This window comes from Oncorhynchus tshawytscha, unplaced genomic scaffold, assembly GCF_018296145.1.
Source record: "Oncorhynchus tshawytscha isolate Ot180627B unplaced genomic scaffold, Otsh_v2.0 Un_scaffold_1341_pilon_pilon, whole genome shotgun sequence".
NCBI lineage: Eukaryota > Metazoa > Chordata > Actinopteri > Salmoniformes > Salmonidae > Oncorhynchus > Oncorhynchus tshawytscha.
The window spans coordinates 622,335-638,625 of record NW_024609828.1 but is presented as its reverse complement, the minus strand read 5'-3'; the positions used below and the strand labels follow the sequence as shown (position 1 = coordinate 638,625).

Here is a 16,291-nt window from a genome sequence, read left to right as displayed (position 1 = left end):
ACATTCTCTGACGAAACATCTTTACGACACTCAAAGTAAACACAAACTGCTTTACAGCAGCACTAAACATGGTGTCCCAATTTAGCGGTGTTTTGCAGTTGACAGATCTAGATGATTTTATCACTCCTTCCCAGGTAAATAACACTTAACCATACAACAATCATGTTATTAAACACGTTTTACATAATTTTAGCATAGGTATAATGTGGTTATTTTAATGTTAACGACTCACTGGTCGCCACTCTCAGTAGCTAGTTAGCTAGCTAGCTACTGTAGTTAGCTAACCTCTAAAGTACTGGCTAGCTGTCAAATAGAGTATGATCTGTCCAACTCCAAAAGCGTATATTGCGTTATTGGCATTGCTGTGTGAATTGATTGAAGCAATGGTGGTTTTCAATTGAACCCGCTTTTGTTCTTTTTTTAACCTAGTTAACTCGTAGCGGATGCTGGTGGGGGAGCTTTAGGAGGACTGGCTCATTGCAATGACTGGAATGAGATCATTAGAATGGATTCAAAGATGTTGTTTCCTTCCAGCCTCCTCTACTACCTAGTTGGTTTGCGCTCTCGCTAGGTCATCGAAATGACATGTGACTCATTTGACTAGCTAACGTTAACTTCCTAGGTTGAACAACTTAGCCAAAGATGTCCACTTTTATCTGTCATCAGACACACCATTAGTTCCTTTTACTTTAATTTAATTGGTTCTTGTACTGTAAGCACGATGTGACTAAGCTAGCTAGTATTGTTTGTGATTGTACTTTCCCCCCTAAACTGATTGCTACTTGCTCCCCTTGTCCTTTCTTAGGAATGTGTGAAACCAGTCAAGGTGGAGAAGAAGCAAGGCAGATCTGTGGCTAAAATTCAAATAGAAGATGATGGGAGCTATTTCCAGGTTAAACAGGTGCATATGCTTCAATGTTTCCCGCATAGTGACCACAGCTGGAGCTGTGATGATGTTACATTGACTAACATGTCAACTGGCATGAGCCTACTTCACTGAGGGTGAATCTCAAAACGTTCTTGTTGCTCTTCTCATCTCTCCTTCACCTGAACTTGTTCTGAAGACACAGGATCGGTAAAAGCAATATGGCTGCCTTATGGGATTTGTTTTGTCAAGTACTTTCTCAAATTCATTTAAGTAGCAGATGCTACTTTTTGAGACAAACATTTTCTTTCTCACTGTTAACCTACAGTACAATATTACTCCAACTTGTTCTTTGTGTCTCCAGGATGGTGGAAAGCAGAAGCTGGAGAAAGCTAAGATCACTCTGAATGACTGCCTGGCCTGCAGTGGCTGCATCACCTCAGCTGAGAGTGTCCTTATCACACAGCAGAGTCATGAAGAGATTTACAGGGTGCTACACAACAACAAGGTAGTGTGTGTGTGTGTGTGTTGGCATCCATCTGAAGACCCACAAACAGGACCCACCAGTCATACTCAACCCAGCGTGTTTAGGGATGATGATGGTGTCTGTATCTGTCTCCTCTGTGTGTAACTAGTCTCCCTTCATCTCCCCAGCAGGCAGGTGTAGCAGAGCAGAAGGTGGTGGTGGTGTCTGTGTCCCCACAGTCCAGAGCCTCCCTGGCAGCACGCTACGGCCTGAGCAGCAGTGAGGCAGGCAGGAGGCTCACCGCCTTCTTCAAGGGTCTGGGTGAGTACGAAGGTTAAAAGATAAACCTTTGTGTATCTGTGTAATATAGGACATCGGTTTATCTGACACATTAGTGAGATACATTATATTTAGATAAAATATACTGACTGTTGTGTTTCAGGGGTTCACCACGTGTTTGACACCAGCTTCAGCAGGACCTTCAGCCTGTTGGAGAGTCAGAGAGAGTTTGTGGAGCGGTTCCATCGGAAGGAGCAAGACAAGCAGGCCCTGCCCATGCTGGCCTCTGCCTGCCCAGGTAACCAGCTGTACCTCAACACCTTAACTAGCCCCTGATTATCTCCAGGTCAGAATCCTTCCAATAGAACTTCAGAAACCAGGGCCCAATTTCACAAAGTTCATCAGATTAGAAGTGGTGGGTACTTATATTTGTCCTGTTTCACACATGTACAAGTGTGTTTTAATTTGAAATGTGTTTTTTGCATATCCCAGCTCCCTCTGAGACACCCTAGGAGAGTGGGGTCACGGCCAGAAGAGGGAATAAGAGGGGGGACAGATCATCTCCTACTCTGAGACACTTTATAAATACAGGCCCTGGTCTCTTCCAGGTCCAGTAATAATACAGGCTTGTCTTCAGGTTCATTAATAATACAGGCTTGTGTTGTCTTCAGGTCCTGTAATAATACAGGCTTGTGTTGTCTTCAGGTCCTGTAATAATACAGGCTTGTGTTGTCTTCGGGCCCTGTAATAATACAGGCTTGCGTTGTCTTCGGGCCCTGTAATAATACAGGCTTGCGTTGTCTTTCGGGCCCTGTAATAATACAGGCTTGCGTTGTCTTCGGGCCCTGTAATAATACAGGCTTGCGTTGTCTTCGGGCCCTGTAATAATACAGGCTTGCGTTGTCTTCGGGCCCTGTAATAATACAGGCTTGCGTTGTCTTCGGGCCCTGTAATAATACAGGCTTGTGTTGTCTTCGGGCCCTGTAATAATACAGGCTTGTGTTGTCTTCGGGCCCTGTAATAATACAGGCTTGTGTTGTCTTCGGGCCCTGTAATAATACAGGCTTGTGTTGTCTTCGGGCCCTGTAATAATACAGGCTTGTGTTGTCTTCGGGCCCTGTAATAATACAGGCTTGTGTTGTCTTCGGGCCCTGTAATAATACAGGCTTGTGTTGTCTTCGGGCCCTGTAATAATACAGGCTTGTGTTGTCTTCAGGTTGGATCTGCTATGCAGAGAAAACCCATGGAGAGTTCATCCTGCCCTACGTCAGCTCCACCCGCTCCCCACAGCAGATGATGGGCTCTCTGGTGAAGGGCTTCTTCGCTGGCCAGCAGGTTGGTCGGGGCTCATTGACACTAGAGTCCTGCATAGGTCTGTTTTTTGGAGCCGCACCCACCCCAGCCACATAAATTCTGAGCCTACCCGACATCAAGAGAGATCTTTCTGTACAATCCTACCAAGCCTCATAAAATTCTTCCGCGAGTTGATCCGTCAACCCGCCAAATAACATCTATTTATTTAGTGTTTGTGACTCCTGTGTAGTAGGCTAATATTCTTCTTCCCTGCATGAATGAATTTGTCTGCATGTCTATTCAACATGAATTAAGAACCATATATATTTTTTCTTCACTATGCAATGCGTCACATTGACAACTCAAATCGCTTTGTAAAAAGGAGCCTTCCAATTAACCTTCTTACCTCATGAAAGCCTGTAGCCGACATAACGAAACAAGACCTTTACATTCAATATTGTTTAGATAATCAAATAATTGAATTGAAACTTAAAGGGATTCCCTGGTACTATTGTATACTTTCTAGCCAGTAGTTCTGAAAGTAGCATCCACGAGCTAAAAGTGGTCCCCGGTAATGGTGTACTACATCACATATTTGCAGATATGTGCTCCACGTCATTGCTCTCTCTCTTGCTCTGCTGTGTGTGATTCTTGCTAGTTGTCTCTCAAATAGCGATGGGCTGGAACTTGAATTGCTAGGGGGCTGGCCCATGTGGGGGAAGTTAGGGAAAATGGCACACCACAGTTTACAGAAAACAGTCGCTTTTAAACTAGGGATTTTGTGGTTAATTGAGGTAAGACAGTAATTCTGCTCATAGATTATGCGTATATAAACTACACATTGACACATCCAGCCCAAAGCGGGAGGTTTAAAAAATATTGACAAGTCACTAAAGTACTTATTCCCAGAATAACTTATTTACTAGGCTGCACTTTGCCTGAATTAACACAATAATTCACTGAATTATCATAAACAAATACCTGCTTGCACTTTTTGCAGGCTGTGCATCCATCTACCGAGTTGTTGACCGTGTCCATAATGACTCGCGCAGCACCTGTTTCCACGATTGTGTATTCCTCCATCATAACTTTTCTTTATTTGTCCTGTTACTTTAGCCATTTTCGCATGAGATAGGCTAGCCAGGGGAAGTAAACTTGGCAATGTATTCTTACGTGGGGGAAGGGAACATAAGCTCCACATATGGACAAATAAAAATGTTTCAGCACAACACAAATAATGGACAGTTCCCTGCTGGTAGCCTTCTATCTCTGCCTCACCACTCACAGAATGGAATTCACATAATGCAAAACGACAAGCTCCTGGGTTTGTAAAAAAAAAAAGAAGTGTTTTCTTGATTTAAAAAGCTTCTGACCTGCAATATAATTGTTCTGAACCGGAAGCCCCCCAATAATTCCGCCAGCTGATGATTCGGGAGTCTGACATTCAGCGATGAAGACTGCAGGGTTAAATATCTAGATGTTAGTTTTGGAATAGACTAAATGGAGTCAGGTGATCTAGATCAGAGATGTAGAGTAACGTTTAATAGATGATAAGAATTTGTGTTAATTTTGGATGATGATTCTATCATGTCTGTATAGTAGGATGAGATCTTGTAAAGGATATGACTGACAGGTGTGTGTTGTTGCAGGGCCTGAACCCACAGCAGATCTACCATGTGACTGTGATGCCCTGCTATGATAAGAAACTGGAGGCCTCCAGGCCTGACTTCTACCTGGAGGAGGCTGACACCAGAGAGGTGGACTGTGTCATCACTTCAGGTAGGGAGGACATTAAACCACTATGGCAGATAGTATTCAAAGTGTCTGTGTGGGTTTTCTGTTTTGAATCACATTTTTAAATGTACATTTTCTGATGTCTGTTTCTGTTTATTTCATGACAGGAGAAGTTCTGAAGATGCTAGAGGAAGAGAAAGTGTTGCTCAGCGATGTGGAGCCAGCCCCATTAGATACAATGTAAGGGTTTGAACCTCATCTTTTACGTATAAATTAATACATACTTGTGTGTCAGGAGAACTCCAGAAGGTGTGTGTGTGTGTGTGTGCAGCGTGCGTCAGAAGAACTCTACACTTGCTGATGTGTGCATGCACTTGTGTCCCTGCAGGTTCAGCAGTGTGTGTGGTGATGAGTTGCTGGGCCATGCAGGGAGCGGTTCAGGAGGATACCTCCATCACGTGTTCACACACGCTGCCAGACAGCTGTTTGGAGAGGAGGTGAAGGAGCTCACCTACAAGACACTCAAGTAAGTCAGTTTGGCCCTGCAGTATTAAAGCCCTGTTAGGAGCTCACCTCTGCTAATTGGTTAGCTTTCACTTAGTTGTGTCAACTGTGAAATAGTGCAGGCAAAATACTCAGTCTCTCTTCATTTCCATGAGATGTGCACGGAAGTCTGTCTGCTTCCTATCAGCCATGGATGTATAGATTTGTTGAGAAGAATAACCCTGAGATTAGAGCATGTTTAAGAAACAGCGTTTCTGATTGGACAAATCCAAGTTGTCCTTCCCTGTTTCAGTCTGATTTCTTGCATTTGGTGCCTAATGAACACAACCCTGATTAACCTGTCCCCTTTAGGAACAAGGACTTCCAGGAGGTGACCCTGGAAAGGGACGGTGTGGTCGTGCTGCGTTTCGCCGCAACCTACGGTTTCCGCAACATCCAGAACCTGGTGCAGAAACTCAAGAGGGGAAAGTCACCCTACCACTTCGTAGAGGTCATGGCCTGTCCGTCAGGTGAGGAAAGAGGAGGCTTTGTTTGTTGGTTTACATTTGCGTTTAATATAAACACAAGATACTATATACAAATGCATGTTTTTTTTCATCCCACATTCAAGTGGGTGGAATTGAATTATGTCTTGTCCATTGATTTATTTACTGCTATGGTTGAAGTCTCTATTCTACATCTGCACAGAAGCTACCACAGGCAGCAGCTAGTGTTAGAAAGCACACTGCGTGAATTCCGCTGGGGAATGGTTCCTGTTTGTAATGGCATTTTTTTGGTTCAAGTCAAAGTGAACTTGTAAAACCAGTTGTGTGTTGTGTTTCCTCACTGTGTGTGTATACAGGTTGTCTGAATGGAGGAGGCCAGGTGAAGCCCTTACCAGAGCAGAACAACAAGGAGTTGCTGCAGCAGGTGGAGGATCTGTACAAGGAGGAGCGCCCTCTAGTGCCAGAGGAGGACCAGCACGTGGCAGAGCTTTACCAGTCCTGGCTACAGAGTGTAGGAGAGGAGAGAGCCAGGGAGCTGCTGCACACACAGTACCATGCAGTGGACAAGGCCACCAACGGACTCCTTGTCAAATGGTGAAGAAGAGGGTGAAAGGATGTTGAAGGGTTTATGTAAGTGAATGGTCTGTGCTGAAGTGTCAGGGTGCATCTCAAGTGTCTAAAGTAGCCCTCTCTGTTTCATCTCCATTGAGTTTAACACAGGTTAGGTGGAAGCAACATGGCCGGTTCTTGTTGGGTATTTTCTGTCACCTGTCTTAGTTGTTTAATATCAGTAGAAATAAAGAATGATGCACATACATTTAGTCTATTGAGATGCATCCCTATTCTAGGGTTATTTGAACCATTTGAGTGAAATCACACAACTTGACCTTGGATTAATGTTTAGGCTCCATCTGTACTGGATGACTGAATGTAGCACTTTCCTTCACCGTCTCTTTCTGGTCTCTCTCCTCTCTCTCTGGTCTCTCTCCTCTCTCTCTGGTCTCTCTCCTCTCTCTCTGGTCTCTCTCCTCTCTCTCTGGTCTCTCTCTGGTCTCTCTCCTCTCTCTCTGGTCTCTCTCTGGTCTCTCTCCTCTCTCTATGGTCTCTCTCTGGTCTCTCTCTCTCTCTATGGTCTCTCTCCTCTCTCTCTCTGGTCTCTCTCCTCTCTCTCTGGTCTCTCTCTCTCTCTCTCTCTGGTCTCTCTCCTCTCTCTCTCTGGTCTCTCTCCTCTCTCTCTCTGGTCTCTCTCCTCTCTCTCTCTGGTCTCTCTCCTCTCTCTCTGGTCTCTCTCCTCTCTCTCTGGTCTCTCTCCTCTCTCTCTGGTCTCTCTCCTCTCTCTCTGGTCTCTCTCTGCTTTTAAGGACTCCTCATTTCTTTTCTCTGTCTATCCACCCCTCTCATCTATCCTTCTGTCTGTGCTTAAAGGACTGTCTGTCAGATCAAATGGAGCATTATCGCCAAGTGCTTAATTACTGTGGTGGCCTGTCATTTATTTATTTGAAAATAAAAGAGACTCTAGGAGCTCAGATGCAAACATTTGATAAAGACAGCTTGGTTGTAGAAACGTTGGTAATTCAATTTTTGCATCTGAGCTCCTAGAGTGTGCGGCTCTTTTATTTTCAAGTTTTCTACTCCGCTAGCCAGCACCTAGCCAGCACGCTAGCCAGCACCTTGCCTAAATAGGTGTGAGTTTATTTTTCTTCTAGATCTGTCATTTATTTATACCGACATAAAGCCTGTATACATTCAGGCTATAGATTATATACGCACAAGCTAATTCATACCAGACCACTGGTATGGTTGGACAATTATGACTACATTTAAGTGTGCACTAATTATGAATACAACAGCAAATTCTGTTATTTCTCTTGTATGCACTGAAAAGTATTTGGACTCTTGAAATGTTTTCTAATGGAATTCTAAAGAAATATTTTAGTTTAAATGTATATCATTTCTGCCTTATTGATAATAAATCTATGATACATATTTTGCATATTAAAATGTTAGTGTAACTTTCAAGTACGTTATTCACCATGTACCAGCAGTCATTGATATACATACTGACACGATACTAAGGAACAGTTTGAGCTGTAGAAATAAGCATACACTTTCAATATTTACATTCATGTTTTCAGTGTTTTCTTCCTTTGTATGGCATGGTGAGAACAAGAGGCACATACCTTCATACGGTATGCTCTGTCAGTTAAGCAGCTAGGTTCAACCATTTAATATGGACTAAGTAATATTAGCAATGTCAAAATATATTGCTTATATATTAAACTACATTTTTAGCAGCTCTTTTGTTACAGATATGTGGTGAAATGTTAATACAGAATGTCAAGCAAACATCACCGTTTTACCCTAAGAATTCTGCAAGCGGGTAATAGTCATTAGGGATATGAATCTCTCACATATGAAATTAATTGTTAGGCCAACAATAGAAACAATCTGCTTTATTGCTTTTTCTGTGAAGGAGACAATGGAGCTTTTAATAAAACCTATGCATCACGAACTTCACATTGGCACTCAAAAAAGACTGATATGTATGTATATATATGGAGCTTTTGATTAACAAAGAGCATAAGTTGTCTTATTTTCTATAGTATGAGAGATGTTAAGAAGCGCTTCAGTCTTGATTTTCTATATGTCCAGCAATCACACTAAGGTAGCCCTGGCTTCTCTAAAGGGACTATACCCCACTCCTCCGAAATATTGTCTTGAGTGAATATACCATATTAAAGTAAAACACTTGATAAGAAACCTTTATACAGAGACAAAAAGTCTAAATTAATTTACAAACATTGACAATTAAGACAATCTACTTATTCAAGCTTCACCCTGCTCTTTATAGTTTCGTTTTGTTTCAGCAGATAAGAATTGTTGGTTTATTAAAATATTATTTTTCACATGACAGAATATCAATACTGTATTCACTCTACATCAAACTGTACATTTCAGTAATCAAACCTGATTAAAAGCTAAATTAAAACTTAATTCAAGTCAAGATTCTTGAATCAATCTTCTGCAATACATATCAAATTGTATTCTGTAAATCTCTAATCTCTAGTCTTCCCCGTGACGAGACTACAATGTTTTGCTTGATGCTTGCATTAGGTCTACAAGCTAATGTACAGAATGTTGAAATTGAGTAAATACAGTATTTTATGTAGTGAATGAAACAGGTAGGAAATATTTTGCCATAGTTGTTAGTAACAAGTCCAGTGCACTGGTACGCATGTAGTGGAACGGATTTCACTAGACTCCATTCTGCAGTCAGTCCTTGGGGACCCGGAAGCCATCTTTCTCCTTACGGAGACTCCTCATGGTTTCAACAGGGTCATTCTGCCCAGCATGCTCTTGCACAGACTTCTCTCTGGAATAGAAAGGAAAGAATGTCACTTCAATTATTTCACTACATACAGAGTGAGCATTGGCAATTTCCATGCTAAAAATCCTCTCCCTCGTCTTCCCCGCATTCCTCTATGACACAAAGCTCAAGAGGGCACTTGTGGATTGTCTGATGCTCGTATAAGAGATCAGTGCTGCTTGTGCCCACCTGAGCAAGTGCTTTATAAAAATGTCAATCATTAGTTGTACTTACTTCACTCTCATAAAGGGGTTGAATTTGAATTCTTCAGCCACAGTGGAGGGGATGGTTGGTTCTCCATTACTGACTTTCTCCTACGGATTTAATAAAATGCAGATTATACATTTTCTTGATTACATTAAAGATCACCATGGCCATGTGTTCACACAAAATGTCCAATGCATCTGTTAATCTCAATATAATTTCTGGGTAACAATTCAATAAATTAATGTGATTTTAATTGAAAACAATGGTCAAAATAGCTTCTTAGCAAAAGGGAAATTTCTAAATATTTAGCTATGACTGTCTTGGAGTGGTCTGAGTGGGAGGGGAAAACTGAACATTTGTTATTGGCAGAGAGGTTTGGAACCCTTTCTTATTGGTCTATTAACTAATTAACCGCATGGTGATTTCACCATGGAAGGCCAAAACTCCATCCTACCAAAAACAGCAGACAATCTTTTAAAAGCAGCTCTTACACTAAGGGCATTAATCATAATGTTTTACAATTTCACAGTATTATTCCAACCTCAGTGAGGAAATGTATATAAAACCCAGGGAAATCATGTGTTTGACTGCACTGGGCCTTTAACTAAATGTATCAAGATATACCTTTGCCCATGCTAGTTTTTTCTTGATGACCTCGTTGTCGGGCTCCACATGTCGAGCGAACTTCAGATTGTTGATGGTGTACTCATGACCACAGTAAACACGCTGGAACACAAACACACTATTGTTCCCATCTGCTGCATGACTGTCGTGTTAACACGACAGAGGTTGTCAGCACACGTGCTTGGTCACATATAATGTAATAATAACTGACCGTTTCTAACCTATAAAAGACAGACACTGAATAGTGTTAATCCAGTAGCTGTCATTACATGTAAAGAAAGTTATCATATGTAGAAGTTAATTTAACACAGTGTGATAGAGGTATATTTACTGTTTCAGGGGGCAGACGTCCCAGCACGTCTATCAATGCCCTGTACATCTGTTCAGCTGTACCCTCAAAAAACTTCCCACAGCCAGCAACAAACAGTGTGTCCCCTAAACAGGAAGATTACAAGGGTCAAAGGGCTGCCATGAAAATCTGCTGATTTAATACTACATAGATAACTACTGTAGGTTTACTTAGGTAACTCATGTTTAATGATCAGAACTGTTTAAGAGATTGATGTCCCCTATGACTGGAACTGCATTACGACGGGTCCATCCAGACTTCAATAGAGTTCTCGTAGATTAAAAAGAAGAATTTTATATATATATCCCTCCAAATGTGTGTATTCGGCTATTTCAGCCACACCCATTGCTGACGTGTATAAAAAAAAGAGCACACCGCCATGCAATCTCCATACACAAACATTGGCAGTAGAATGGACTTACTGAAGAGCTCAGTGACATTCAGCGTGGCACCGTCACAGGGTGCCACCTTTCCAACAAGTCAGTTTGTCACATTTCTGCCTTGATAGTGCTGCCCCAGTCAACTGTATGTGCTGTTATTGTGAAGTGGAAACATCCAGAAGCAACAACGGCTCAGCCGTGAAGTGGTAGGTAGACCACACAAGCTCACAGAACGGGACCACAGAGTAGCACATAAAAATCATCTATAACACTCACTACGAAGTTCTTAACTGCCTCTGGAAGCAACGTCAACACAAGAACCGTTTGTCAGGCGCTTCATGAATTGGTTTCCATGGCCTAACAGCCACACACAAGCCTAAGATCACCATGCGCAATGCTAAGCATTGGCTGGAGTGGTGTAAAGCTCGTCGCCATTAGACTCTGGAGCCGTGGAAACGGGTTCTCTGGAGTGATGAATCACGCTTCACCATCTGGCAGTCCGACGGGCAAATCTGGGTTTGGCGGATAACAGGAGAACGCTACCTGCCCCAATGCATAGTGTCAACTGTAAAGTTTGGTGGAAGATAAATAATGGTGTGGGGCTGTTTCTCATGGTTCAGGATAAGCCCCTTAGTTTCAGTGAAGGGAAATCGTAACACTACAGCATACAATAACATTCTAGACAATTAAATGCTTCCAACTTTGTAGCAACAGTTTGGGAAAGGCCCTTTCCTGTTCCAGCATGACAATGCCCCGTGCACAAAGAGGTCCATACAGAAATGGTTTGTCGAGACCGGTGTCAAAGACCTTGACTGGCCTGCAGAGCCGTGACTTCAACCCCATCGAACACCTTTGGGATGAATTGGAACGCCGGCCTCGTCGCCCAACATCAGTTCCCGACCTCACGTCATGGCTGAATGGAAGCAAGTCCCCGCAACAATGTTCCAACATCTAGTGGAAAGCCTTCCCAGAAGACTGGAGGCTATTATAGCAGCAAAAGGGAAACCAACTCCATATTAACGCCCATGATTTTGAAATTAGATGTTCGACGAGCAGGTGTCCACACACTTTTGGTCATGTAGTGTACCTCAGGAATGGCTGAACGAACCAATTTGGAAAGAATGGGGTTTTAGGATAAATGCCGAAAATAAGGTCTGAGGTTAACACAGGCTCAGGAGAGCTTATACGTTTTGTTCTATGAGAATATCAGTCAGTTAACTTGACCTTATTGAATTATGAATTCTTTATGTGCCGTTTTGATTACTAAATGCTTCAAAATGCACAAAGGGACATTAGCTGACATATATTATCTCATAGAACAAAACGTATAAGATTTCCTAAGCCTGTGTTTACCACAGTTCTTATTTTCGGCTTTTATCCAAAACCCCTTTTATTTTCCCATGGGATTTAGCCAACATGCCATTATTATTGCTCTCTATTACAGTAGGTGATACAGTCAAATTGGAAAGATACCAGTAGCTTACCTGTGAAGACAGCTGGAGGCTCAGTGCTGTTGTCTTTGGTCACAAGGTAGCAAATGTGGCCAGTGGTGTGGCATGGCGTAAACAAACACTTGACTGTAAGTGAACCAACCTGGCAATGAAATACAGGTGTTTTGTTTTAGGTCTGTTATGGTTATTACTTAGGTTATTCTGCTGGTAGTTACTCAGGTATACGGCCTTACTTTGAACGTGTTGGAGTGTTTGACTTTCTTAGTGAGGGCATCCACGCGATCATCTCCTCCGTACACAGTGAGACCAGGCACCAGCCTCACCATCTTCTCATTGCCTCCCGCATGGTCCCTGTAGAGAGAAGGAGACAACGCATGGTACATGGAAATCCTATAATGCCGGTATATCTAATCTCAGTGTTATTGGACTGCTCACAATGGTAATTTCGCTGAGTCATTTGCACTGAGTGATATTCAAAACAATGATTGACATCTGGACTTACCAATGGTGATGGGTGGTCAGAACTGTTGTAAGTCTCACACCGTGCTTTCTGATAGCTTCTACAACCTGAAGAGACAATCAAATGATTATAAAATGTATATACATAATATCCTACTGTTGATCCATCAAAACAAACCTACAGCAGGCTATATTTCATTTCATACCTTCACTGGTTCAACTGGGTCTATGATGGCAGCTTCCTTTGACTCCTCATCAATGAGAAGGTACATGTAGTTGTCAGTGAGGGCTGGCAGCAGTTCTACCTTCATGTCGCTCTCCTCCACCAGTAAAGACTTCCTTATCGGGATATCAGGAGCTTCCTTGTGTAGAAGGGCTGCTTGGACGTGCGCAGGGGCTACACAATATTTACAATTCATCACATTAGACATAACAGAACTCACTAACCAATTTGTCATCGTAAAAATATAAATAGTTGACATAATATTAACCAATCCATTTTCGTGGAAAAATACAGTTCACATACAGGGTAAACAGACGGTAAACGTGCTTACAATGCACACAAGGGCTACGTGGTTCTTGGAGAACAGCCAAGTAAAGTTTAGCTATTGTAACCCTGTCAGAGAGAGCTTGCTGTCAATTTATTCAAGCTGTCATTCACATGAAAGTAAACAAGTAAGCCAGAGAACACAAAACCAAAGTACTATGGAGTAAGATCAGAATAATACATTAAAATAACTGGAATCCAATGGTTTGCAAATATTTCGATTGCTGCCAAATTCTATGCATAGTAGCTAAGCCTTCAGATCAGTCTGTGTGTGAGAGAATTGTAAGAGGAAATGCCAGACTAGGAAGGGGATGATGTAATAGCATCAGGGGCTTGCTAAGCGCTAATCAACACCAGTTAGCTAGCCCGGGACAGCTGCTTCAAAGATATACGGCTGCTTTGACAGTAGCTAGCTAGCATTTGAATATGCTGTGTAAATTACAAATATGAAAGCTAGCTAACCTTACGTTGGCGTGCCATCAGTGACAGCTCGTTTAGAAACTTTCAGGGTTGTTATGTAGCTGTGTAAAGAACCTGAAAGATCGGGATGTGAGCGAAACATACCAATTTTATACGTTGCAGCGGCTCCAAGAACGCCAAGAGTGCAGGCACTCGCTACCAGTGACCTGTAAAACATAGCCAGCAACACTGTAGCTGTTTGCTAATATCGCAATCGCATGTACAGGAACCAAACACTTTTGGTTTAAAGAAGAGTTCCGCCTTCTTTAACGTTGACCTCCACAGATACGCCAATCGAATGCGAGGGGAGTAACTCGTGAATATCAGCTGATAGGCTGGAGAAAGCGAATCCACGGGACCTTACGAGGTCATATTTGTAATCAGGTTTGAGTTTGTAATATACATGCACTGATTTAGCTTCATTGTAATATTTATATAATGCATTTCCTTCGTATCGAAATATCTCATATTTTTTAATGAACTTTTATTATGTAACACGTCACCTTTTTTGTCCACTCTGGGATACCGTACGTTTGACGGGTTTGTTCAAGGAAGCTGCAGCGGGCAAAGGTCGTTTTGATGGTAAGAACTGCTTCGGAGCAGCTGTAGACTTGACAAGATTTCTTTACAATGACTTCACGGAATATATCTCGATTTTGGGAGTGGGGAAAGAAGATCATCTGTGTTGGGAGGAACTACGCCGACCATGCAAAGGAGCTGAATAACATCGTCCCAACAGAGCCCGTGTTGTTCCTGAAGACTCCATCTGCATATCTGACAGAGGGCTCACCTATCCTCATTCCCAAATACTCCAACAGTGTACACCATGAAATCGAGTTGGGGGTGGTCATCGGGAAAGGAGGCACCACTATCCCCCAATCCTCCGCGATGCAACACGTCGCAGGGTACGCCCTGTGTTTGGATATGACAGCTCGGGACGTCCAGGATGACTGCAAGTCTAAAGGTCTTCCGTGGACTCTGGCCAAAGCGTTCAACACATCTTGTCCCGTCAGTGAATTCATCCCCAAAGAGCGTATACCCGACCCGGGAAACGTGAAGATATGGCTCAATGTGAACGGCCAGATGCGCCAGAATGGCTGCACCTCTCAGATGATTTTCTCCATTCCCTTTCTCATCAGCTACATCAGTGAGATCATCACCCTAGAAGAGGGGGATCTGATTCTCACAGGGACTCCCAAGGGTGTATCCGCTGTGCAGGTGCACGATGAATTACATGCTGGCATAGATGATGTTGTCAGCATGACATTTAAAGTTGGCAGACTTTGACAGATCATTAGCAAACTCTTAAAATCTGTGTTTTATGGTACATTTCTGTAATTTGCTTTTAATCAGAGCAGAGAGCTGGATGAAATGTATGGAATTTCACTGGAGTCATTAGGCAGGCCTATTTCATGCAGAATGGCCACACTGATCAAGTACATTGTTGCAGTTCTGAAACCAGCAGAGGGCAGTGCTTACTCAAAGATTCTAATACAGAATTACAATGTAGCCTATTAGACTAAAAAAATGTATTGATTTTACAATGGGAAATATGATAGATACAAAACTTGAAGTCTTGTTTTGAATTTCCGGTCCAGTAGATTTCACTAAATCAGATGCTCAACAAGTGGACCAGGTGCTGATCTTAATCTTATCCTGACCAATTGTTGTTTTCTGCTCTAGTCAACAGCCTCTGCCACAGCACATCACTGTGATCACAGTTAGAATGTTCACCTTAAAAATCTTGTCTTTTTCTCCTGTTTGTGAGGAACATTGCCCATGGCATTTTGAACTCCTGTCTACTCTACTATGAATAGGGGAAAAAATCTGGGGATTTTTCTCTTACAGATCCAATCCTCTTCAAAGCCAAATCAGCCTGAAGAAGTAGTCACATTAAACATTTACAGCCTGTTAATTTATATTGGCGTGACTTTTATCATCTCCAACATTTCACAGATGAAATTGAGTCTCCACTACAGTGTCACCGATGAGTGATGTTTGAGACGTGACTTATTGAGGGAGTTTAGGGAGGTTTTTGCTCTAGTTGTGTTGTGGGCCTGCTGCATGTTATCCCATTATAACAGTGGAGAGGAGACTGTCTTCATCCACTGGCTTTATGAGACAGCATATTACACCTGTGTTTTTTGGAAGTGATCAGAGTATCAGACTTCTGGCCTGAGGTAACTCCTTGTCACCCTCCATCTCCACTTGAATCTCTATCTTTTGAAGAGGAACAGACTAAAGAGCTTTTCACATAACTGAGTCAAACTAACCTGAGCGTTTCTGTACTGAGCTTGCCTAATTATGTGTCCACCATAGTGGCTAGTTGATATTGATATCGGAGCCAGCAAAGCTTGATTCGGGGCGGCAGGGTGGTGTGAAAATGGTATGATTTCTTTCAACCTGCAACAACTCTCAACTGGAATGTTTCTTGTCATAGGATCAAACAAGCCTTTTTCATTTACAGTGGGGCAAAAAAGTATTTAGTCAGCCACCAATTGTGCAAGTTCTCCCACTTAAAAAGATGAGAGAGGCCTGTGATTTTCATCATAGGTACACTTCAACTATGACAGACAAAATGAGGAAAAAAAATCCAGAAAATCACATTGTAGGATTTTTAATGAATTTATTTGCAAATTATGGTGGAAAATAAGTATTTGGTCACCTACAAACAAGCAAGATTTCTGGCTCTCACAGACCTGTAACTTCTTATTTAAGAGGCTCCTCTGTCCTCCACTCGTTACCTGTATTAATGGCACCTGTTTGAACTTGTTATCAGTATAAAAGACACCTGTCCACAAACTCAAACAGTCACACTCCAA

The 16,291-nt window shown here is 42.3% G+C and overlaps 3 protein-coding genes across 5 annotated transcripts; 2 read left to right on the top strand and 1 right to left on the bottom strand.

Annotated features, from left to right (window-relative positions):
- Nucleotides 1-14: 14 nt before the first annotated feature.
- narfl (nuclear prelamin A recognition factor-like) lies at nt 15-6,435 on the top strand. Of its 2 annotated transcripts, none has more exons than XM_042319223.1 (11): nt 15-134; nt 806-901; nt 1,230-1,373; nt 1,523-1,652; nt 1,774-1,908; nt 2,827-2,945; nt 4,553-4,682; nt 4,805-4,877; nt 5,026-5,163; nt 5,493-5,650; nt 5,983-6,435. In XM_042319223.1, the coding sequence occupies exons 1-11, from the start codon at nt 69-71 to the stop codon at nt 6,222-6,224; spliced, it is 1,431 nt and encodes a 476-aa protein (XP_042175157.1). In that variant the 5' UTR covers nt 15-68; the 3' UTR covers nt 6,225-6,435. The 2 variants fall into 2 exon arrangements, with proteins under 2 accessions (XP_042175157.1, XP_024263271.2); XM_024407503.2 differs by having other exon boundaries at nt 1,520-1,652.
- A 1,627-nt stretch (nt 6,436-8,062) lies between these two features.
- Nucleotides 8,063-13,732, bottom strand: hagh (hydroxyacylglutathione hydrolase). Of its 2 annotated transcripts, none has more exons than XM_042319190.1 (9): nt 13,575-13,732; nt 12,670-12,860; nt 12,507-12,571; nt 12,238-12,355; nt 12,038-12,146; nt 10,156-10,259; nt 9,825-9,926; nt 9,228-9,307; nt 8,063-8,999 (listed from the first exon to the last, which is right to left on the bottom strand). In XM_042319190.1, exons 1-9 carry the CDS (start codon nt 13,645-13,647, stop codon nt 8,900-8,902), a joined length of 942 nt encoding a protein of 313 aa, XP_042175124.1. In that variant the 5' UTR covers nt 13,648-13,732; the 3' UTR covers nt 8,063-8,899. The 2 variants fall into 2 exon arrangements, with proteins under 2 accessions (XP_042175124.1, XP_042175126.1); XM_042319192.1 differs by lacking the exon at nt 13,575-13,732 and adding an exon at nt 13,018-13,254.
- An 86-nt stretch (nt 13,733-13,818) lies between these two features.
- On the top strand, nt 13,819-15,388 carry fahd1 (fumarylacetoacetate hydrolase domain containing 1). The gene has a single exon (XM_024407502.2). It carries the CDS (start codon nt 14,100-14,102, stop codon nt 14,754-14,756), a length of 657 nt encoding a protein of 218 aa, XP_024263270.1. The 5' UTR covers nt 13,819-14,099; the 3' UTR covers nt 14,757-15,388.
- The last annotated feature ends 903 nt before the right edge of the window (nt 15,389-16,291 follow it).